Genomic DNA, 24,138 nt, shown 5'->3' on the forward strand with positions numbered 1-24,138 from the left:
GGAAGCTTTCAAGCCGAAACTTCCATATGTCGTATTTTTCAGTTGGTATCAGCAGTCTTCAGTCTTCAGTCCTTCGTTCTTCAGTCTTCAGTCTTCGATACCGCAAACTAAACTAGAAACGAACTCTAACACTTGAGTTCAAAACAATTCTAGTCTATTACAGTTAAGTCCTATGAATTTTGGTATCATCAAAACAAGGATTAGGATATTCCACAAGGTTCCCAACAGAAGTTGAAGGCAACCTCTTCAACACTGTCGATAAAATCACTTTAGTGTTTGGTCTAATTTTTCTCGGTGGCGTTTGATGACATTGCTAAACAACCATTGCCATATACTTGGCATAAATAATTAACATGACAAGCTTGCGGGGTTCTATAACATGCCTACAAGACAAGCTTTCGAGTTTCTATAACATTTTTTCCCAAACACAAATTGCATATCAAAAAATGGATTTCCTTATGCTAAAACTAAAAATTCTGTGAAAGCCAACACGTGTCAGCTTCGTGGGCCATTGACTCAAAATCCCCATCCGGCATATGCTCAGAATGATTAAATATCTACATCTCATATTTCCACCAGTTCACCACAATAAAGCATTTGAAATCATCGTTTATACTAAAAATTAACAATAAGCATTTACCAATTCAAATGTGAGATAATCTCTATTTTATAAAATTGACCATTCCAAAAGATCTTTTACGACTTCTGACAGATGAAAACCGAAAGGCAACCATTGACAGACTGATTCTAAGAACCATCAATGCCTCTAAGTTATCACAAACACAGCACACTGAATATCAAATGATGTCAAACTTTAAGCCCGGCAACAAAGATCCCACTCACAATATAAAGATATGAATCAACTCAGCAATAGTCTAAGCAGAATCCTTCTCTGGGAAACAACTTAATACATAGCAAAACCTCAATGCTGAGGGCAAACACAAACGAAAAGGAACTTATGAGTAAAGAGCAAGAGCTCTTTGGATTACGTAGACGTCATTGTTGTACTTTGTCTTCAACCTTGTATCATCACTTTCTCTTATGGTGTTACGACCGGACCTAATTGAGGATAATTAAGCCGGGGAAACCGTGACTAAGGGAGGGAGATTAAAAGCGGGGTAGAAAGGGGAATAATTAAACAAAGAAGGATAGTATTTAATTGATGTTAACAAAAGGAATATTTATAATATAACGAAGGTTTAGTCATATTGACTCAAATAAACTAGTAAGTTCGGATAATTCCAACTTAGCCAAAATATCATAATACTTTTGAGTACGCAGCGGAATAAGGCTCTGATTACATGTATGAAGACATGTATCCCCAGAGTTCATTAATACATAACGATAAGACAAAAGACTCCGCTCGTCACTTCATCACCACCAGCATCTGCTCAACCTGCACATTTAGAAATATATGCAGGGCTGAGTACAAAAGTACTCAGTGGGCACGTATGCCTAAGTATAAAAATACATGCTTCAAAACTGTAAATTGTCATGCCATCATAAACAGTACAGCAAGGGAGTTTTCGTGAAATAGGCCCAAGCTTACTAAATTCATTTGTGATTCTTAAAGTTCGACTGCAGTCTAAGTTCTCTTGTAATCTATCATATCTGGAACTACGTGCCGGAGAGGTGGCCACCTCTCACGGTCACTTGACCGGCCAACCCGCTAGATGACTTACGGTCACTGGTGTACACTAGCCCTGGCAGGATAGCTATCAACTGCTCAGGACCCGAATTCAATTACATAATTTGGCAAAGCCACATCAGATAGATATCATACTGAAATTGAAACATTTTATGGCAAGACAATACTTGAAATAACTTCAATTCAAAGATTTTGTAACGAGATAGTTGTTCAAATGTAACATTTAAACTCATTTGATATATATATATATATATATATATATATATGAAAGTAATGCCCACCTGATAGCAACTCTTGTTGTGGTGTAGTGGCTCTTAATCTAGTTATTGCTCTCCCGCTTGACCTTTATTGCGAGAACTTTAAATAAGAAATTTGCTCGAACAGAATTCTCAAATAATGAGAATGCGAAAATAAATATGCATGACTCTCTTATGCATGATTTATTATCTGGCTTAATAGTTCGGGAAATACTACTATTGATCCTAACTTTCGGATTAAATAAAATAAATAACTTAAATAAGGCTCGTCGCATGAGGTCGGATAATAACTATAATTAATCCGCTCATCTTAGAGTGTTCTAACCCACTTGATAATTAAATAGATCTCGCCCTATTTAATCGATAAAAAGAAAGTAGCTAAATCGAACATCCGCTTAATAACCTCGTAAGAATTAATTGGGCTTAATAAGTGGTTAGGAATTATTAATAATAATACAATAATTAAGTGAGTGAAAGTGGGCCTAAATTAAATAAATAAATACAGCCCATTTATATATAAATCTGGAGCCCAAGTAAAATAATTAAATTTAGGCTGAATGATTAAAATACAAGGCCCAATTGAGATATGATTACTGGGCTCGAATAACTAAATAAATCTGGGCCCCAAATGAAATAGTAACAGGCCAACCAAAATAACATAATTCTGGGCCCAAGTAAAATAATTGAACAGGCCCAAGGAAAATGGTCCAATTACTGAAATAATTACAAGCCCAAACTATAAAATGAAAATTAATCTGGGCTAGATTACATAAGATGCAGAGGCCCAAATAATTAAAGAAATTCGGCCCAAAGAAAATAAATGAGGAGGCCCAACCCCTCCCCCTCAACAATCGGTTCTCTCTCTCACTTTCTCTCACTTCTCAATTTCAGACGCCGCTCAAGACCTCTCTCTCTCTCTCGCCCGCTCTTGTCTCTTCGCGAGCTCCGCCGCGAACTGCTCCGGCGAGGACGACGGCCAGCCGAGCCTCCTCCCTTCGTCTCGCTTCTTCCTCAATTCACATCAGCCCTAACTCACGAATTGAAGGCCTTAATCGAGCCCTAACTCATGAATTGAAGGTCGCCGTCGCCGCTGCAACTGGGTGTCCGGCGAACGGCTGTCGTCTGCGTCTCTGAGGCCGCCGCCTTCGTTCGTCCTCCCTCCTTCCTCAATTGAATGGGGGATCCCCAATGAGGAGCCCTAATTTCCCAAAATCCAAAATCGCCGCCGCCGCTGTAACTCCCGGCGAACAGCCGAGGTCTCGTCCGTCCTCCTGCGTCGGATTCTCTCTTCATTATCCCCCCTCTCTCAAGCCCTCCGAAGGTGATGAAGGGAAAGGCCCTAGTTATTCCCCTATCTGAATTGCTGTCGCCACCAGTGGAGGCCGGCGAGTCCGCGAGCCAGTGAGGTCAGCGTCGCCGTTACGTTCCTCCGGCGACCAGGGAAAGGTCCGGCTTTGTTGTTGCCCTCCGGAGTCAGCGGGTTCGAGCCGTGCTATGCCGCTGCTGGATTCTGGCGGAGGAGGGTACGCCGCTTGTTGCTGTCCTATTCGGTTCCAACGAGGCAGCGGGAGTTCGCCTTCACCGCTGTCATCGTCGTCTCAGCTTCAACCGAACGGGAAAGCCGTCGTTCTTCCTATCGTAAGCTAAGTGTTCTAAATCCTATGGTTGCCTCTATAGGTGTTTATACTGCTCATCGATAAGTTCTGTATTTCTTATGTGAATAAGCCTTCCTGTTTCCTATTCACTCCTTTCATAAAAACATAATATGATGTTGTGACTTGTGCGGCATGAGGGAGTAAACTGAGATAGACTGATCACCTTGAATGTTTGTTTTGGTGGGATGTTGCTGTGGTTGAGTTGATGATAACTGAAATAGAAGGTTGTTGGCTTTTCTCAATACTTGCAGGAGTATAAGAATTTAAGTGGAGGAATTAAAGCCAAATTTACCTCTTGAAGTTTTTGGCAGGGAAATGAACTGATGGTTTATCTTACTTCTTCCATTGTTAGCTGGAGTATCAAATGCTTGAAACTGAAAATGGTAGTATTTGTTGTTGCTTAACGAATGCAGGTAACATTATGGAAGAAGATGGAGAAGTTTAAGCCAAAACTTACCTTGAAGTTGGCAGGGCAATGGATGAAGATTTCTGCTCCAAAAGCTTCTAAGTGCAGAATGAGGAGGATAGTGAATTGGAGACTGGAGTGTGAGGAAAAAGGGCTTGTTAGCTGCACACTTGAGTGTGCTAAAGAATAGGTAGGAGGGTAGGGAGAAGGGGATTGGAGGGGTGGGCGGCTATAGCATAGGGAAAGGGGAGGGTGTAGGGAGAAGGGGATAGGAGGGGAGGGGCTGTAGCTGTAGCAGCAGCAGCAATTTCACACGCCTCTTATCCCTTTTTCTCCTCTTTGCTTTCTTTTTTTGTTTCTATGTTGGCAGATGGTGTTTTTGAATTGTGGGCTTGGAACTTTGTGTGATCATTGTAATAGATATGTTGTAAAAATTGTGCTGTGATAGATAGAATCTTCCAGCGTTGGTCATTTTGTTTCAAAAATGCTAACTTTGATTCTACTATTTAATCGCCTATCTGTGTATCTGTATATTCTAATAAATCTCGTGTCTCGATATTCTATTTCTTGTTTTGCTAATGTCAATAGACTGTAAAATAATTCTAAATTAAATCCGTAGATTTAATTCATCTGATCATCTAATATCTAAATTAAATCCGAAGATTTAATTTTCCTCACAAGTCGGAATAATCCACGACTCGAGTAAAATAATAATAATAATAATAAAAATAATATTTCTATTGCACTTAATAAATAACATGACTTCGCTAAGTCAGTTATAATTCTGAAATAATAGATCATCACTGAAAGACGCAATAATTAATTATTGCATTGCTGGTTTTAATAAATTAAAAGAGCGGGTTACTACATACTACCCCTCTTATCAAAAATTTCGTCCCGAAATTTGCATATCTCTTGCTAAAACAGCTCGGGGTATTTCTCCTTCATCTTGTCTTCAAGCTCCCACGTGGCTTCCTCTTGTCCGTGGTGTTTCCATAAGACTTTCACTGATGTGATTGCCTTATTCCTAAGTTGTTGCACTTTTCGATCTAGAATGGCCTCTGGTCTCTCTTCATAGCTTAAGTCTGGGCTAAGGATCATCTCTTCTTGGTGGATCACATGCTTCGGATCGAAAACGTATTTCCTAAGTTGCGACACGTGGAAGACGTTGTGAACGTTTCCAAAACTTGGCGGTAACGCCAACTTATAGGCCACTGGACCTATCCTCTCTAAAATCTCATAAGGTCCTACGAATCGGGGCCTAAGTTTTCCCTTGACACCAAACCTAGTTATCCCCTTGGTAGGAGATACCTTTAGGAAGACCTTGTCTCCTATTTCAAAATGTAACTCAGTTCGGCGTGCATCAGCGTAAGATTTCTGTCTATCCTGTGCCTCCTTTATCCGCCCTCTGATCTGGCGGACTATCTCAACCATCTCATTGAGTCATTGACCATGTCCGGTCCTAAAACTTTTCTTTCACCCACTTCATCCCAGTAAAGTGGGGATCTGCACTTCCTTCCATACAGCGCATCGTAAGGTGCCATATCAATGGTCGCCTGATAACTATTATTGTAGGCAAACTCGGTCAATGGCAGCACCGCTTCCCAATTTCCGCCTCTGTCTAACACCACTGTTCTTAACATGTCTTCGAGGGTCTGAATTGTCCTTTCAGATTGCCCATCTGTCTGTGGATGGAAGGCGGTGCTGAAATTTAGCCTCGTGCCTAACTCCTTCTGTAAGCTCATCCAAAATCTAGAAGTAAATTTAGAGTCTCAGTCTGAAGTGATCGACACGGGCACGCCGTGTAAGCGCACGATCTCTCGAACATACAACTGAGCTAGCTTGTCTGACCCGTGTGTGATTGGTATTGGTATAAAATGAGCACACTTCATGAGTCGATCCACTATTACCCAAATGGCAGTGTTTCCTTTCCTTGTCTTGGGCAAACTGGTCACAAAATCCATTGCTATGTGCTCCCACTTCCATTCTGGGATTTCTAATGGTTGTAGCTTTCCATATGGCCTTTGGTGTAGGGCCTTCACTTGTTGGCAAGCTAGGCATCTCTCTACAAAGGATGCTATGTCTCTTTTCATGCCTTCCCACCAAAAATGCTTCTTTAGATCTTGATACATCTTAGTGCTCCCCGGGTGGGCAGTATAAGGGGTATCGTGGGCTTCGCTCATGATTTTATCCTTAAGTTCATCATCGTGGGGGATGCATATCCTTCTCTCAAAAAGGATAGCATTATCTGATGCTTCTTGATAATTCTTGACGCCTCATTTCCTTACCGCTTCCCGTAGCTTTTCCATCTTCTCGTCTTTTCTTTGTGCTTCTACGATCATCTTCCTTAAGTTAGGTACCGTTGCCACAACGCTTGCTATCGTTCCTGGTGGTTTGACCACTTCCATGCTCATTTTACCAAATTCTCTTATGAGCTCCATCTCTCGAGTGATGAGAGATCCCAATTTGGATTGAGTCTTACGACTCAATGCATCAGCCACTACGTTGGCCTTGCCTGGGTGGTAGTTAATACCACAGTCATAATCTTTCACTAGTTCGAGCCATCTCCTTTGCCTCATGTTAAGGTCCTTTTGCTCGAAAAAGTATTTCAGGCTTTTGTGGTCCGTGAATATCTCGCACCTAACTCCATATAGGTGATGTCTCCAAATCTTCAGTGCGTGTACCACTGCGGCTAACTCCAAATCATGAGTCGGGTAGTTAAGTTCGTGTGGTCTAAGTTGTCGCGATGCGTATGCTATCACTCTTCCTTCTTGCATCAGCACGCAGCCAAGTCCATTTTTGGACGCGTCTGTATAGATCACGTATTCCTTGTCAGCTGTTGGGACGGCTAACACTGGTGTCGTAGTTAACTTTTCCTTGAGTTTTTGGAAGCTCTTCTCGCACTCCTTTGTCCAAGAAAATTTTATTCCCTTCCTGAATAGTTGCGTCATTGGCCTTGCGATTTTGGAAAATCCTTCTATGAACCTCCGATAGTAACCTGCCAATCCTAAGAAACTTCTTATCTCATTAGGGTTAGTAGGCGATCTCCATTCGCGCACCGCTTGCACTTTCTCAGGGTCCACTTTAATCCCTTCTAATGACACAATATGTCCTAAAAACGTGACTTCGCTGAGCCAAAACTCGCACTTGCTGAATTTGGCATAAAGGCGCTCCGTCCTCAATGTTTCTAGGACAATTCTCAGGTGTTCCTCATGATCTTTCTTGTTCTTCGAGTATATCAAGACATCATCGATGAATACTAAGACAAATTTATCTAAGTACGGATGAAACACTCGATTCATGAGGTCCATGAACACGGCTGGCGCGTTGGTTAGCCCGAATGGCACAACTAAAAATTCGTAGTGGCCATACCTAGTTCGAAACGCCGTCTTAGGTACGTCTTCTGGTCGAATCTTTAACTGGTGATAACCAGACCGCAAATCAATCTTCGAGAACACGCTTGCTCCCTTGAGCTGGTCGAAGAGGTCATCTATCCTTGGTAAAGGGTATTTGTTCTTGAGTGTCACTTTGTTCAGCTCCCTATAGTCTATGCACATTCGCAGTGTGCCATCCTTTTTCTTCACGAAAAGTACGGGTGCACCCCAAGGTGATACACTTGGCCTAATGAATCCAAGATCCAAAAGTTCTTGCAGTTGTATCTTGAGTTCTTCCAACTCTTTAGGAGCCATCCGGTACGGAGCCTTTGAAATGGGAGCTGCCCTGGGCTCCAAATCAATGGTAAACTCAATTGGTCTGTCCGGTGGCGGCCCTGGCAGAATCTCTGGAAATACATCTGAAAAGTCCCGTACAATTGCTACATCTTCTATGCTCTTTTCAGTTCCCGGTTCTCCATGTAAATACACGAGGTAGGCTGGGTGTCATTTCTTCATCATTCTCGTTGCTTGCAGAGCGGAGATGATCATCTTTCTTCTCCCCATGCTAATTCCGTGGAAATGTGACGGCTCCCTTCCTGGGGGTCGAAATGATATCCGTCTTTCATTACATAGGATGGTGGCGTAGTTCTCAGCCAGCCAGTCCATTCCTAGAATTATGTCCACGTCTCCCATCGGTATAACATATGAGTTGTTCACTAAAACCCTGAGTGGTCCTATGTTCAGTTCTAGGTTCAAGCACACATGTTCTACTGTCGTCATCCCCCCTATTGGTGATGATATACTCAACCCCTGATAAGCTCTTTCCGTTTTTAGTCTTAAGGCATCAACGCAGGCACTTGCAATGAAAGTATGCGATGCGCCCGTATCAAATAGGAGTACAACAGGAGTATTGAGTAGCATGCCCATACCTGCCAGGTTTCCCTGGTTGTTCTCGGGCTGCTTCTGCCTCATAGCATAGGCTCTAGCATGACGAGGCTCTTCATGTTGTTTCTGTTGTCGCTGCTGTTGTTGGCGAGCCTGTTGCTGATACGGTTGTTGAGGTTGTGGTTGGTACGGTAGCTGTTGGTGTTGCTGTGGCAGCTGATACTGTGGTTGCTGCCCTGGGTATGGTTGGGGCAGAGCTTGGATTGCTCGCAGATGCGGAGCCTGGATAGGTGGGTTCGGCCTTGAACCCATCCCGTGTTGCTTATTCGGGCATCGGTTTGCATAGTGCCCCTTCTGGTTGCAGATATAGCAACTATCACTGCCGGCCTTACAGATTCCCACATGACTTTTGTTACATTTGGGGCAAGGTGGAGTTCTTTGCTGGCTATTTCCCATCTGTTTTGATGCACTCTGACCCCCATAGCTCTGTGACGGGAAAGTCTGCCCCTGCCATGGCCTCTTCTCGGCTTGGCCCGAGTTACTATTGTCCCATTTTCTCTTTCCCTTGAAATTCTGATCATGATTCTGATTATGTGGAGGTGCTGGCATAGATGCTGGTCTTTTTCCCGGCATTGCTGCCTCAATGTCCAATGCTCGGCTAAGCGACTCAGTATAAGACAATCCTCCATGGCTTGCCAACGCCATCCTAATTTCGTGCCTCAGACCGGCACAAAATTTCTCAGCCATTTTCTCATCCGTGTCAACCTGTCCTGGCGCATACCTAGACATATCGCAGAACATCCTGTCGTATTGGGTTACCGACATCTTCCCTTGTTTCAGATTGTAAAACTCGGCCTCCTTATTCTTGCGATAGCTCTTGGGTATATACTTGTCATATAAGCCGGCTTTGAATTGTTCCCAAGTCAGATTTTCCAATTGCTCGGCTGTCATTGTTTTCATCCTTGCTTCCCACCAGAAATCAGCTGACCCAGTCAGTTGAAAGGACACGCAATTCAGGCGTTCTTGATCAGTGCAGCGCAGAAAGTTGAAAATGCGCTCTATAGCGCGTATCCAGGTTTCGGCCTCTGCCGGATCCCCTATTCCGTTAAAGGTAGGTGGGTTCTGTCGCAGGAATAATTCTTCGATTCTTCGTTCCGGCTGCACAGGTGGTGGGACAATTTCTGGTTCTGGCCCAACTTCCGAACCTCTTTCCTCATTTCGGGGACCCCTTCCCCTTCCTCTCGGGCGTCCTCGTCTCGGTGGCATTCTAATGAGTCAAAACACAAGTTGTCAGCGCATTAAAACGCAATAAGGACATACTATCATTTCTATAGTTACTCATTAACTCATCGAGTTCTGCTCCTACTAAAACTTAAGCGAACATATAAATAAAACATAGTGGAACGACTTGCCGCGAAGGACCAATAGGTCACTGTATGCACCTCATAAGAAAATTGCCTCAATGAGGACTTCACATCGATATGAGAGCCTGGATCTAAAGATCTATCTAAGTGCTACCCCTGACGTACTGGCCATCTGGCGGAACCTTTACAAGGTATTCAGTCACGGAACGGGTGATCATAATTTGAACTACCGTACCTCAACATCGTAAGATCTTAACACTAGACTCGGGTATCAATCGTGTAGTCGCTATCATGTTGTAAATAGTACTGACTAGGGTTCGATGGAGGTATCCTATTATGCTGCGTCTAGCTAGCCATATATATATATCACACTTATTGTAATGAGAAATGCTCATGATACTCGTTCGATTAAGGCTATAGTTGATTCGGCGTTCCGCCTTGCGTGAACAGTCCGAACGAAGAACTATGCCCGTGTCATTAACTAGCATGACACACTTCTTTACACCTCGTTGTATCTTGGTTGCCAGCTTCTTGTGTCCCCTTGTGTGACGTTTGACTTCCACCTCTTGTAGCTCACTCTTCACCTTAACCTGTGGTGAATAGTAATCGTGTTCCTGCAAGTTGCTTCTACTGTATTTCTCACAATGGTGATCATGCATTCTTAACGCATCTAAGTTCATTGAGTGATCTTCTTAATAAAGGCATAAGCATGATAATAAACACTTGCGGATTCGCGCGAAATATAAAGCTTTTGACTCTTGAAAACCTTTTGTTGTTCTTCCTCCTGGTTGAGCATGGCGATGTGATGAAGTGTTGAGCTTTGGTTGACTGACTCTTATATACTAGTGATCATACTAGAAAAATGGGTTAACTCTAGGGTTCAGAGCAAATGATCTGCTCTGATACCACTCTGTCACGACCGGACCTAATTGAGGATAATTAAGCCGGGGAAACCGTGACTAAGGGAGGGAGATTAGAAGCGGGGTAGAAAGGGGAATAATTAAACAAAGAAGGATAGTATTTAATCGATGTTAACAAAAGGAATATTTATAATATAACGAAGGTTTAGTCATATTGACTCAAATAAACTAGTAAGTTCGGATAATTCCAACTTAGCCAAAATATCATAATACTTTTGAGTACGCAGCGGAATAAGGCTCTGATTACATGTATGAAGACATGTATCCCCAGAGTTCATTAATACATAACGATAAGACAAAAGACTCCGCTCGTCACTTCATCACCACCAGCATCTGCTCAACCTGCACATTTAGAAATATATGCAGGGCTGAGTACAAAAGTACTCAGTGGGCACGTATGCCTAAGTATAAAAATACATGCTTCAAAACTGTAAATTGTCATGCCATCATAAACAGTACAGCAAGGGAGTTTTCGTGAAATAGGCCCAAGCTTACTAAATTCATTTGTGATTCTTAAAGTTCGACTGCAGTCTAAGTTCTCTTGTAATCTATCATATCTGGAACTACGTGCCGGAGAGGTGGCCACCTCTCACGGTCACTTGACCGGCCAACCCGCTAGATGACTTACGGTCACTGGTGTACACTAGCCCTGGCAGGATAGCTATCAACTGCTCAGGACCCGAATTCGATTACATAATTTGGCAAAGCCACATCAGATAGATATCATACTGAAATTGAAACATTTTATGGCAAGACAATACTTGAAATAACTTCAATTCAAAGATTTTGTAACGAGATAGTTGTTCAAATGTAACATTTAAACTCATTTGATATATATATATGAAAGTAATGCCCACCTGATAGCAACTCTTGTTGTGGTGTAGTGACTCTTAATCTAGTTATTGCTATCCCGCTTGACCTTTATTGCGAGAACTTTAAATAAGAAATTTGCTCGAACAGAATTCTCAAATAATGAGAATGCGAAAATAAATATGCATGACTCTCTTATGCATGATTTATTATCTTGCTTAATAGTTCGGGAAATACTACTATTGATCCTAACTTTCGGATTAAATAAAATAAATAACTTAAATAAGGCTCGTCGCATGAGGTCGGATAATAACTATAATTAATCCGCTCATCTTAGAGTGTTCTAACCCACTTGATAATTAAATAGATCTCGCCCTATTTAATCGATAAAAAGAAAGTAGCTAAATCGAACATCCGCTTAATAACCTCGTAAGAATTAATTGGGCTTAATAAGTGGTTAGGAATTATTAATAATAATACAATTATGCAATTTTTCTAAAGCATGAATCTTGTACCTTTATAAATTGTTAGCAACTGTATGCTGTGTTTCTATTGCATATGAGTTGATTTCAGTTTTTTGTTGATGTTTTTTATTTTTTTATTTTTATTCATTGATATAGTACTGTATCCGTATTTATTTTCGGTGTCTAGTAATATTATGATTGGAGACTCTCAACCACAAGATTCCAAAAAAAGGGCAGTGTATGAATCATGGACAAAGGAACAAAGTGATGCCTTGTTAGAAATTCTGGTTGAGTCTGCACATAGGGGATGACGCGATAATAGTGGTTTATTTAGCAAAGCCACAGTAGAGGAAATGATATTGCCTGTTCTGAATGAAATACTTAGGTGCAATAAAAATTATAATCACTACCAAAGTCGTATCAAATGGTTTAAGAGCCGTTGGAATGCTTATTCAACACTCTTGAAGTTTAACTCTGGTTTTGGCTATGACAACAACACCAAAAAATTCACGGCCTCAGATGAAGTATGGGATGCGTATATAGAGGTAAATTTGTTATCAATTATTTTTTAAACACAATGTTATTTAAATAATATAGTTAATTAATAATTTTCTTATTTATTATTTTAGGCTCACCCAAAAGATGCATACTTACGCACTGGGAGTTTTTCGGATTTTGAAGACTTGGGGATTGCTGTTGGAAACGGTGTGGCTGTAGGAAGAAACGCACACTTTTGTGCCATCTAAAGCACAAGCCAGCAAAAATACCTCATATATGCATTCACCTTATTCGCCTGCTCCTTTCCAGACACATTATATGCAAGAAATTTATGAACAATAGACAACGCCAGATCCTTAATGTACCCACTAGGCATACCCGAGCTATCCCAATTATCACAGCCAGTCAATTGATTCCACACTTGATTAACATTCCATCCCCGAGGTTTATCAGATAATCCAAAAGTAGGGAAACCAAAAACAACATTCATTCTAGCCAAACTAATTTTATACTCTCGCTCATACATCCTAGCTTTAATCCATTTCATATCACCACTCATAACATAGAGGATCATACCCAGAAAATTCAATATCTCTAGCATACTCTTTCATCCCTAGATTATTCAAATACAAAGCAACTTGCCGCTCAAGTTTCAAATCAATAACCAAGTCCCAATCCAAGTAATGCGGACAAGTAATGTAGTTCATGTTAAATTTCTTAAATATTTCTCCCTCTAGTTCGGTTTGCAAGTCAAAGGGACATTCGTACCTTTCCCTCAAAGTTGGCTCCTCCTCGCCTCTACGGACGTTGGCGTTCTTGGTTCGGACCATTATGTCGTTGAAGGTGACCGGAGAGGGTGGTGGTATGGAAGGACTGAAGTGGTGGTGGTTTTTTTGGTTTTGGCTGGGATGCTTGGGAGATGTCTGTATAGCGGCGAAAATAGAGAATGTGAGAATTAGGGCACCAGCGCCCGCTGAGTATGTATATATAGGCGATATTCCCAGCGGTCGCTGGGTTTCCAGCGGGTGCAGGGACTCCGCGGGCGCTGGGTCTCTTCTAGCGGGCGCTGGTTTCATGGAATTCAATTCCAAAATTATCCCGTAAAGTCTTCGAAAATCAGTGAAAATCGGGGTGAAATCCAACCACGAATTCTTTGAAAGTCGTCTGGAATCTATGTGAATTCCATGGAATTTAAATTCCATGGACTTTTTAAAGTCTGTGGAAATCCACAACGAATACACTCCCCTAAGTCTTTAGTTTGTGATTAAAAGTGACAATTTATCACTACTCATAACATAAAATAGTTCCTAATTTATGTTTGAAAATGAGTCTTTATTTCATCAGTTCTTACTATTATTTATATATTAATATAACAATATATGAATAGTTAATGGAAAGCGCATAAATCATATCAAGGAGATTATGAAACCCGATGGTACTACCACAAGGAAGAATGATGAGATGGATGAAGTTTTCAGGAGATATTTTTAGGAGCTCTTCACTACGGGATTCCCCAATAACCCTTCAGAGGTTCTGCAATCCATAGAGCCTGTTGTGACGGAGGGAATGAACAGGGAGCTGACCTCCCCTTATACTCAGGCGGAAATCGAGCAAGCTTTGAAGCAAATGTATCCTCTCAAGGCCCCCGGGCCTGACGGTATGCCTGCTCTTTTCTATAATTCTTGTTGGTCGTCGTGTCGTTTTGAGGTTGTTCCCATGTTGCTTGATATTATCAATAATGGTGCGTCTCCCGCTCCCTTGAATGATACTTTTATTTGTCTTATCCCAAAAAAGAAGAAGTGTTCTATCCCTGCAGAGTTTAGACCCATTAGTCTTTGCAATGTTGTTTATAAAATTGTGTCAAAGGTCATTACAAATAGGCTTAAATTGTGTCTTCCCTATATTATTAATGAGAGTCAGTCTGCCTTTGTACCGGGTCGTCATATCACGGATAATGCTTTGCTTGCTTTTGAGATTTTTCATATGATGAAAATGAATAAAGCCAAAGATAAGGGTGTTTTTGCTTATAAGTTGGATATGGTTAAGGCTTATGATAGAGTGGAGTGGTCTTTCTTGGAGTCGATTCTGACACACCTGGGTTCCAAACCTCTTTTGTTGACTTGATTATGAGATGTGTCTCTTCTGTTTCTTTTCGTGTTTTAGTGAATGGTTTTCCAGGGGGTGTTTTTCAGCCTAGCCGAGGACTGCGCCAAGGAGATCCTTTATCTCATTTTCTCTTCCTTTTATGCGCCGAAGCTTTATCCGGGTTGCTTCGACAGGCGGAAACAAGACAGTTAGTGGATGGAGCCCGACTTTGCAGAACGACTCCACGTGTGAGCCATTTGCTTTTCGTCGATGACTGCATCATTTTTGGGCGTGCTAATACAAGGGAGGTGGATGAAGTAAAGAAGAATCTTCGGGCCTATGAGGAGGTTTCAGGACAAAAAGTGAATTTGGAAAAATCCACAATTTCTTTTAGTGGAGGGGTTCTGGAGCAAAAGCAGATGGATCTTGCGAGACAGATGGGGGTTACTCTCAATGTAAACCGTTCTAATTATCTTGGAATTCCGAACACTGTGGGCAGATCGAAGTCTAAAATTTTTCAGATATTGGTGGACAGAACTAGAAAAAAATCAAAGGACTGGAAAAAGGAGATTTTTATCGGGTGCTGGCAAGATGGTGCTCATCAAAGCAGTGTTGCAGTCTATCCCTAGCTATCTTATGAGCTGCTTTGCACTCCTGGATCAGATATGTCAAAGGCTAAACAGTGTGGCTGCTAGTTTCTTTTGGGGTCAAAAGGAGGATGAACGTCGAATCCATTGGCGTAGTTGGAAAAGACTTTGTTTGGCTAAAGGCGATGGTGGGCTGGGTTTTAGAGATCTCTCACTCTTCAACCGAGTACTTTTAGCCAAACAGGTGTGGCAAATTTTAAGGGATGATTCATCACTGCTGGCTCGTTCACTCAAAGCGCGATATTTCCCGCGGACTGATATTCTCTTGGCAAGCAAAGCTCATAACCCTTCTTTTGCATGGAAAAGCTTGCTTGTAGGACGTGATTTGTTGGCGGAAGGAGTTGCGTGGAAGGTGGGAAATGGTGCAAGAATTAGAATTGGCATAGACTCTTGGATTCCGGTGGGCGAAGGGAGATTTGGGAAGGCGTGTGTGGCTGAGACGCTGGCAGATGTTAAAGTTCAATAGTTGTTTTTGAATGGTTCTTCTAGTTGGGATGTGGATAAGGTGTTGAATCTGGTTAACCATAGTGATGGCTGGAAAATCTTATCGCAGTTGCATAGGAATCCGAATGAAGAAGATAAACCCTTTTGGCCCTATGGCAAATTCAATTCCTTTTCGGTGAAATCGGGATATTGGTTGGCTTCTGATTTGAAAAGACGTTCTGAACCCTCGGTGTCAAATTCCTCTCGGGATTTATGGAGGTGAATTTGGGGGCTGGATGTGATTCCAAAGATTAAGCTTTTCATGTGGAAATGTTTAGCGGATGCTCTCCCAACCAGCTCTGCGTTAAGAGAAAGATCAATTGACATTGATCCGATTTGCAGGAGATGTGGAGAGTGTGACGAAGATATGGAACATGCATTATGGGATTGTGCATGGACTCAAGCTCTTTGGGCGGTTTCACCTCTTAGACTCCAACCGATTTCGATTGATGATATTTGTACTATTCCCGAGTGGTTTGAGCGGATCCGGCGATTACCCCAAAAGGAGAGTCATGCGATGTTTGCTTCCCTTGCTTGGTCCTCCTGGCATGCTAGAAATATGTTGATTTTCCAAGGTAAAGTGATAAGCCATGTTGAGTGTCTCCAAATTGCCCAACGTGCTAGTTGGCCGAAGAAGATTTGGTCGCCCACCAATCAAATGACGCCTCGTAAGATTCTCTGCTCGAGGTCGGGTCAGCTGAAGATCTCGTGTGACGCTGCTGTTGTGAACGATGTTGGGATTAGTGTGAGGGGTGTTTTGCAGAATGGTGACGGTGAGATCGTAGGGTGTCGTTATGGAGCTAGGCGAGGAGTCTTCTCTATCCTGGAGGGGGAAGCTTTGACTGTCCTGGAGGGGCTGCGGTTGTGCACTGAGAAGGAGGTGGGGGATGTGATTGTGGAGACTGATAGCCAGATGCTGCATTGGTGTTTGGTGAAGAGGGAGCCAGATCTTTCCTATCTTGGGGACACTCTTGATGAGATCTTTAGAGTGATGGATTCGCTGCATGAGGTTGCGCTCAGCTGGACTCCACGGGAGGGTAATTATATAACTGATAGGCTTGCTAGTTTTGCACTTTCTAATTTCTCGCCTTCTATTTCCCAAGTGTCTCTTCCCTTTGTTCTGAATTCTTCTTCTACTGAGTAATGAAAGTTTAGCTCTTGATCTAAAAAAAAATCATAGGCTGAAAAAATGTTGCTCGATATTTGTTGACGTGTCTAAATATAGACTAGCGAGTGATACTTGAATTAGCCACAAAAAATAATTTCAGATTAATTTAATTATCTATAATGGCTGTGTAATAAGACATTTTAAGACAAATGAGAATTTCAACATAATCTGACATATAATGTCGTTTGAATAAATCAAGGTTATGTATCACAAGCATATATTGCCATCTAAATATTTAATTCTTAGAATAAGTGTACAGGCTCCAAATTCAATAATTAGATTCATATTAAATTCCTAGAATAAGTTATGAACAAGTTCCAAATTCAATAATTAGATTCATATTAAATTCCTAGAATAAGTATGAACAAGTTCCGAATTCAATAATCAGATTCTTAGTCAATCACATATATACCGTGGTATATTGTTTCTAAATAAAATATATGTTACAAATCAGATTCATATCATAGAAACATGAAAATTTAAATTATATCTTACGTATCAAGTTTCAAATATTAATAATGCATCATTCGTTTGATATATCTCTCTCTATATATAACAAATTGCGAAGACATTAATCGTACTACTCAAAAGTCATCAATGGCAAATCTTACACAGCATTTGACATTTGCGCTCATCCTTTTCGGTCTCACAACAGGTACCAAACTAAAAACATTCTACACTTAGGGTGCATTCACTTTGATGGATGACAAAAATTTAATTATGCCTTTAAATGTTTCATTTCTTATCTCACATTTTATACAAAAGAGAAATTCACCATTTTTTCTCCTTTGAAGTGAAAATAAGGAAGGAAAAATAGTGAACTTATCTTTTGTGTAAAATGTGGGATAAGAAATGAGACATTTAAATGCATAAATTTTTGTTATCCCTTCATTTAGAGGGATAAAAAGCAAACACACCCATAAAGTTTTAATCAATTTTTTAGATTAGAACAACTAAACTTTTCTAGTACAAAAAAATTGAAGTGGGTCTAGATTCCATGTGGATTTTGCAAGATATATAATCACCAAGGACAGTGGAAACGGCCCTATTAAAAAAAACAATTCTAACGATCGAAATTAACGACCGAATATATGTGTGGCATGCAGGATTTTGGCATGGAGGAGAAGGCGCCACGTGCGAAACGCCGATAGAGTTTGCAAGTTGCGAGAAGGACCACCCGTCGTCGTGTACCAACATTTGCAGAAGTGGGCTGTATTTCCCGCCATATTTCCTCATTAGAAGTGTATGTGCTGAGTATTTCAAATACGGCCGTTATTTGCATTACTGTAAATGTATCTGGGAATGTGATGCCGACAAAAACGGCCACAGGGCTCGGCCTCCTATCTCAAATGTACACCCCCCTATTGCTCAATGAAATGTATGCATTTCTAATTGATTATGATATATACAAAAACTTTTAATTAGTATCGACACTTGTTTTAAAGTTCAAATTCTCAACTAAGAATAATATTAATTGCGTATTCGAATTTTAAATCTGAAATTCACAACTAGGAATAATTGCAGTTGTGAATTCTAATTTTAAAGTTAGAATTCACAATCAAGCCATATATTATTTGTGAATTGTGAGGGTAAAATAATAAGTGTGATTATTTTTTATGTATGAGTGGATACTTTTTATTTTTACTATCATAATTTGGAAAATTTAAAATTGCACTCTTAAAAAAACTAGAAAAAACACCACCAAACCCGCGGGTTCCTCGGTTCGGAACATTTCATTTGTTCTATTTACTTTGCATGATTGATCAAATACATGATAGAGTATTTTTATTCTCAAGAGAATGATTAATTTCTACAATCTCACATGTTTAATCTGATAAAAATCAAGCAAAATTAGCTCAAATGTATGAAATAATCAAGGATTTTGGGATTTCTCTAAGTTTTAATCCATCAAATTAAACAAAAGATCAACTTTACTATTTTTATATTCAATAATAATCCACCAAAGTAAACGTCACGTAAATATAAACTCACACACATTTACATTATAATTTTATCCATTTTAATAATGGTCCCGAAAGAAATAAACCAGGTAAAATGAAAACTAGGAAGTACGACATGCACTTAAACAGTGGCGTACGTTTAATTTAGGTATATACCCTTCACCATTCTATTTTAGAATAATACATCAACGTTCTATATATACACATACACCTCAACTGCAACTGTTTTTAGTATCTTACACATTGGCATGTAGGGGCGCAGTCGCATACGGGTTAGGGTTGGCTATTTTTTTTCTTTAATGTTTATTTTATAAAAGTTACAATTATTTAATTGTTCAATCCGTTTAGTATATATATCATTAAATTAACATTGATTTTATATGTATCCGTTGCTTTTATTGAGAGAGCATTTTCTTAAATGAAGATTGCCAAGAATGATTTGTAAATCGTATATGAAAGATGAGTACTGGATAAAGGAAAGTTTCATGTATATTGACTTATTGAGAAAGATATATTCTCAACAATTGATAATGAGAAGATCTTGCAACGTTGAGTACACGTCGAATTCAATTGTCATTGTTTTGTCAAATAGAAACAACTAGCTTGTCATGTACTCATTCTCAGGTTATTTGTAATGTATTGAAACTATATATTTGATCTATGAAAATATTGTTCATTATATTATTACTATTATTCTTGTTTAAGAAAAATAAAAAAATTATTATTAATAGGGTTAATTATGCGAAAAATCATGAACTTTGGGCCCATTTCCAAGTTTGCCATGAACTTTTTTTTTTATATCAAATTTTCCCTTAACTTTAGGGGCTGATCAATTTTGCCATGATTTTCGAAAATCCCCAAATTCAAAGCTGACATGGCACATTTTAAGTTACCGGAAAAATGATGTGGAATTGTCGGACGACTAATAAAACGACGTCGTTTTGTCATGTATGTTGTCTCTCTCTATCTCTCTCTCTCTCACACACACACACACCCAGCAGAGATCGATACACCTTCGCCGCTCCTGCCCTCCCCCACCGGCACCACCACACCTCTTCCTCCATCGCCATCCCCAACCACCATCACAGATCCACCGCCTTTCCTCCACCGTCCGCCCCTGCGTCTTCTCTAGCTCCCTCCGCTGCCCTCTCCCACCACCACACCTCTTCCTCCACCGCCTTCCCCGACCACCATCACAGATCCACCGCCTTTTCTCCACCGCCCTCCCTCGAGTCTTCTCCAGTTCCCTCGAGTCTTCTCCACGCGAAAGGGGCTGAAGGGCGACGGCCGCTACCTTGCTGCCGTCAACCTGAGAAGAGAGCCGAGGGAGAGAGTTTTCAGAGAGGATTTTGAGCGAATGGAATTGGGGATCTAGGGCTCCAGTGGCGGCTGGGTTGCTGTCAATCGGAGGGAGAGAGATAGAGGGAGGTGGCGGCGCCTCGCTGTCGCCAAGGAGGAGGAAGGTGGAGGCGGCGTGGAGGCGGTTTCCACCGGGTTCAGTGAGGCAGAGGGCGAGAGAAGGGGGGGGGGGGCAGAGCGGCGGCGGTGCAGTCGCCGGAAGAGAAGAGAGACTCCGAAGGTGGTAAGTCGAGCAAGGGCTCGGCGAATGGAATTTGGGATCTAGGGCTCCGGTGGCGGCTGGGTTGCTGTCAATCGGAGGGAGAGAGATAGAGGGAGGCGGCGACGCCTCGCCGTCGCCAAGGAGGAGGAAGGTGGAGGCGGCGTGGAGGCGGTTTCCACCGGGTTCAGTGAGGCAGAGGGCGAGAGAAAGGGGGGGCAGATCGGCAGCGGTGCAGTCGCCGGAAGAGAAGAGAGACTCCGAAGGTGGTAAGCCGAAGAGGGACTATTTTTTGTTTATTTTTTTTTCCAAGTAGGCGCCACATCAACTCGGTATTACCACGTAGGCGCCATATCAGCTCTGTATTGCCACGTAGGCGCCAACTAAGACCGGACCTTCACCGGAGGTAAAAACCGTGGCAAAATTGATCAGCCCCTTAAGTTTAGGGAAAATTTGATAAAAAAAAAAAGTTCATGGCAAACTTGGAAATGGGCCCAAAGTTCATGATTTTTCACGTAATTAACCCTTATTCATAATTGGAAATGGGCCCAAAGTTCATGATTTTTCACGTAATTAACCCTTATTAATATTATGAATTACCCCAAAAAATTTAACTCAGAGCTATCACGCTAAATTCCATACGAATTCAACCCCAATAAAAATTTATAGCTCCATCGTTATTATTGGTATGCAGAAAGTTTAAGAAAAGTAAGAGGAAACATGGGCAGAATATTGCATTGTATATTATATCCTGGCATAAGCAAAATCGAAAAATGAATAGAAAAATAAAGATGAATATGGAAGATTGGGTTGTATGAATGAATAATTTTATTATTTGGAGAAGAGTTTAGTGAAGAAGTTTCCAGAAGAAGAAGGTTTCTGCAAGCATGCAACATGCACATATCTCCCTAACTTGTCGACTTGCCTCGCCTCACCTTTGGTGTCTTTCTTGCACACTTTGCACGTCTTGTCCACCCATCCCTCCTCCACGTACACTCCATCCACTGCAATTCATCACAAAATTAAAACTATTTCAAATTTTCCAATTATATATTTTCATCAACTCTTTCTTCCTAATAAACGTACACAAATTATAAAACAAAGAGTGGAATTTTTTTTGTCCACTTTTAATAAGTAACATGTTGAAAACACTCACTTATATAATACAATGTAGAATTTATCTAAATTGACTAAAATAACCTCTATGTTATTGCAAAGTTGTTAGGATTGAACAATTAATTGAATACTCTAATCGAAAAATTGAACTGTCCGATCAGACAATTCAATTGTCTCATCAGATTTTTCGATTGGATAACAGCGATCCAATAGTTGAGTAAGCCAATCCAAAATCCATTTCAATTAGGAAATCCAATGGGATATTTAGTGGTGGAGCCAGAAAATTATGCTCAAAGGATCCAATTTAACATAATTTTAAAAAACTATAAGTAAATTATAAAAAAAAATAGAAATAAAAAATAATGTATACAGGTGTTAAAAAATCAAATTTAAATATGATCAACTCATAATATTTCTCTTCTATTTATATATGTTGTTAATATTCTATTCATAGTTTTTTTCCCCTAAAAAATATTTTTAAATAAAGTCAATTCCCTTACACGCCTACAAATTCGTATTCTACTTAACTAAATGCTATTTATTGAATAATCTAACACAACATGAAGGACTATTTTATCTTTACCTTGATAGAAAATGAGAAAAAAATATATTTTCACCCATTTTCACATGTTTACTATGATGAAAAAATTTCTCTGAACAAAGTGAAATATTTATTTGGGTACTCCATTTTCACTCACTTTCTCTCCAATGTTGGATAATATTATCCTAAAGTAGGGGTGTGAAAATATTTTCCAACATTTTCTCATCTTTTCATCTCTAGTAAACATATGATAAAAAAAATAAAAAATAAAATGATAATATTTTCTCATATTTCCAATAAAAAATTTACAATCAAAATAAGCGCACCCTAACTATTTTATATACATGTGATTAAAAGTGAGTATTCACATGAATTAATGTAAAAGTCAATAATGATTGAATGGTTAATTAATTAGTTACCATCAACATATGATTTGAAGAAATCCTTGTAAGTTCCCCCGATCTTCCTCCTCAGAGCTCCATACTGAAACATCAATTAATAATTAAGGTACTAGATGAATCAAATATCTAATATACCAACTTTGGATTTATACGTACCTGCTCCCTTGACATCTTATCTCCGGATTTGGTGGCTTCTCTAGCTTCATCGAGCAGCTCGGCATCACGAGCTGACCTAACCTGGGAGAAATCTAGGGCTTCTGTCACACTCTCAAATAGGGATTGTTTCCTCTTGGGTATGGGTTCTTCTTCCACATTCTCTTTCTTGGCGCACACCGTTCCAACTTTTGATGAGCTTCTTCCTCTGCAGTTAAAATTGTAGTGTGAATATGTGTGTGCAGTGGGTGTTGGAGGAAGAAGCAGACCAAGTGCCTTAAATCCCATATATATATCTTGTATCTCTATTTCTTCAATGTCAATTTGAAGCAGGAACACACTATCTCTCTCTATATATATAAATGGAGAGCTAGGCAGTAGAGAAGAGAGAATATTTAAATGTGAGGCGGAGCGGAAGTCATATTGTGTGTGTTTTGGAAGCTTGTTTTCTGATTTGGAGTGTAAGATTGCATGATTACCACTCGAGGTATCTATTGGTTAAGAGGTGAAGACGTGGCCCTTTAGCTGGCAACACAAATTTCTGACGGGAAAATTTATAGACCTCTAAATTAAATAAATCTCTTCTTCTTTAGTGGGATAATGGAATTTACTTCTTTATATATATATATATATATATATAGGGAGAGGTTAAAGAAAGAACCATAAATAAAAAAAGAACGGAGAATCATTTTCAATCATTCAATCATCAAAATTTACGGGTATCATCTTGTTGGATAAATGCAGATCCTGGGTTCGAATCCTGAAGGGAGCAATTTTATTTTATATTTTTTTTAGTGCATTAATTTTAACAGCGAATGCATTAACTTTTACAGTGAATGCATTAGATTTGATGGTTCTCACGTTCTCACAAATAATGTAGTTCTCTCTAGAACCAAACCATATATATATATATATATATATATATATATATATATATATATAGGAATTGGTTCAATTGAGATTTATATATATTTTGAGATTTTGAGATAAATGAACATATAAGTACATTTTGATGAACTTGTCAATTAATTTTTATGAACGCGCGTTGGTCTGGGGTTCAATCCCTACAAGTGGCGTGTTTTTTAAATAAATTAAATAGATTCATATGTTCATCAGTTATATTGGTTATGTTCAAAGAATTTATTGATATGTTCATTTATCTCAAAATCTCAAAAAATTTAAAATCTCAATATAAGCTAACCCTATATATATATATATATATATATATATATATATATATATAGGGGAGGGCTAGAATAAAAACACTCTTAAGTGTATAAAATATAAATGATTTTCAGCCCTTAGATCATCAAGATCTACGGTTGATTCGTAACTCTGTTGGATGAATTCGTGGTCCTGAATTCGAATCCCAAAGGTAACAAAAATTTATTTTTCGCAATTCGTAACTCTATTGGATGAATTCGTAACCCTGTTGGATAAAATTCGTACATTAAAAAACGTTTATATTTATATTTTAAGAAGTGTTTTCACTGTAGCCCTCCCCTATATATATATATATATATATATATATATATATATATATATATTTGGAGGTAATTGCCTGTAAATCCATAATGTTTACACGGAATTGGTTTTTGCTCATATTTAATTTGAAAAATTTGTTTATTAAATACATAACCTTTCATTTATGTCTTCTTTTTGTCCGACCATCGATTTTTTCTTACGCCGGTGCCGGAAATTACATGGTGGCAGCCGGAATCAACAAGGTGGTAGCCGAAAATTG

At 39.8% G+C, this 24,138-nt stretch overlaps 1 protein-coding gene across 1 annotated transcript; it reads right to left on the reverse strand.

Moving 5' to 3' along the window:
• Positions 1–20,904: 20,904 nt before the first annotated feature.
• On the reverse strand, positions 20,905–22,882 carry LOC131006418 (uncharacterized). Its single transcript, XM_057933589.1, has 3 exons — positions 22,398–22,882; positions 22,260–22,323; positions 20,905–21,187 (listed from the first exon to the last, which is right to left on the reverse strand). The coding sequence occupies exons 1-3, from the start codon at positions 22,680–22,682 to the stop codon at positions 21,015–21,017; spliced, it is 522 nt and encodes a 173-aa protein (XP_057789572.1). The 5' UTR covers positions 22,683–22,882; the 3' UTR covers positions 20,905–21,014.
• Positions 22,883–24,138: the final 1,256 nt, after the last annotated feature.

This window comes from Salvia miltiorrhiza, chromosome 1, assembly GCF_028751815.1.
Source record: "Salvia miltiorrhiza cultivar Shanhuang (shh) chromosome 1, IMPLAD_Smil_shh, whole genome shotgun sequence".
In the NCBI taxonomy this organism is placed as follows: Eukaryota; Viridiplantae; Streptophyta; class Magnoliopsida; order Lamiales; family Lamiaceae; genus Salvia; species Salvia miltiorrhiza.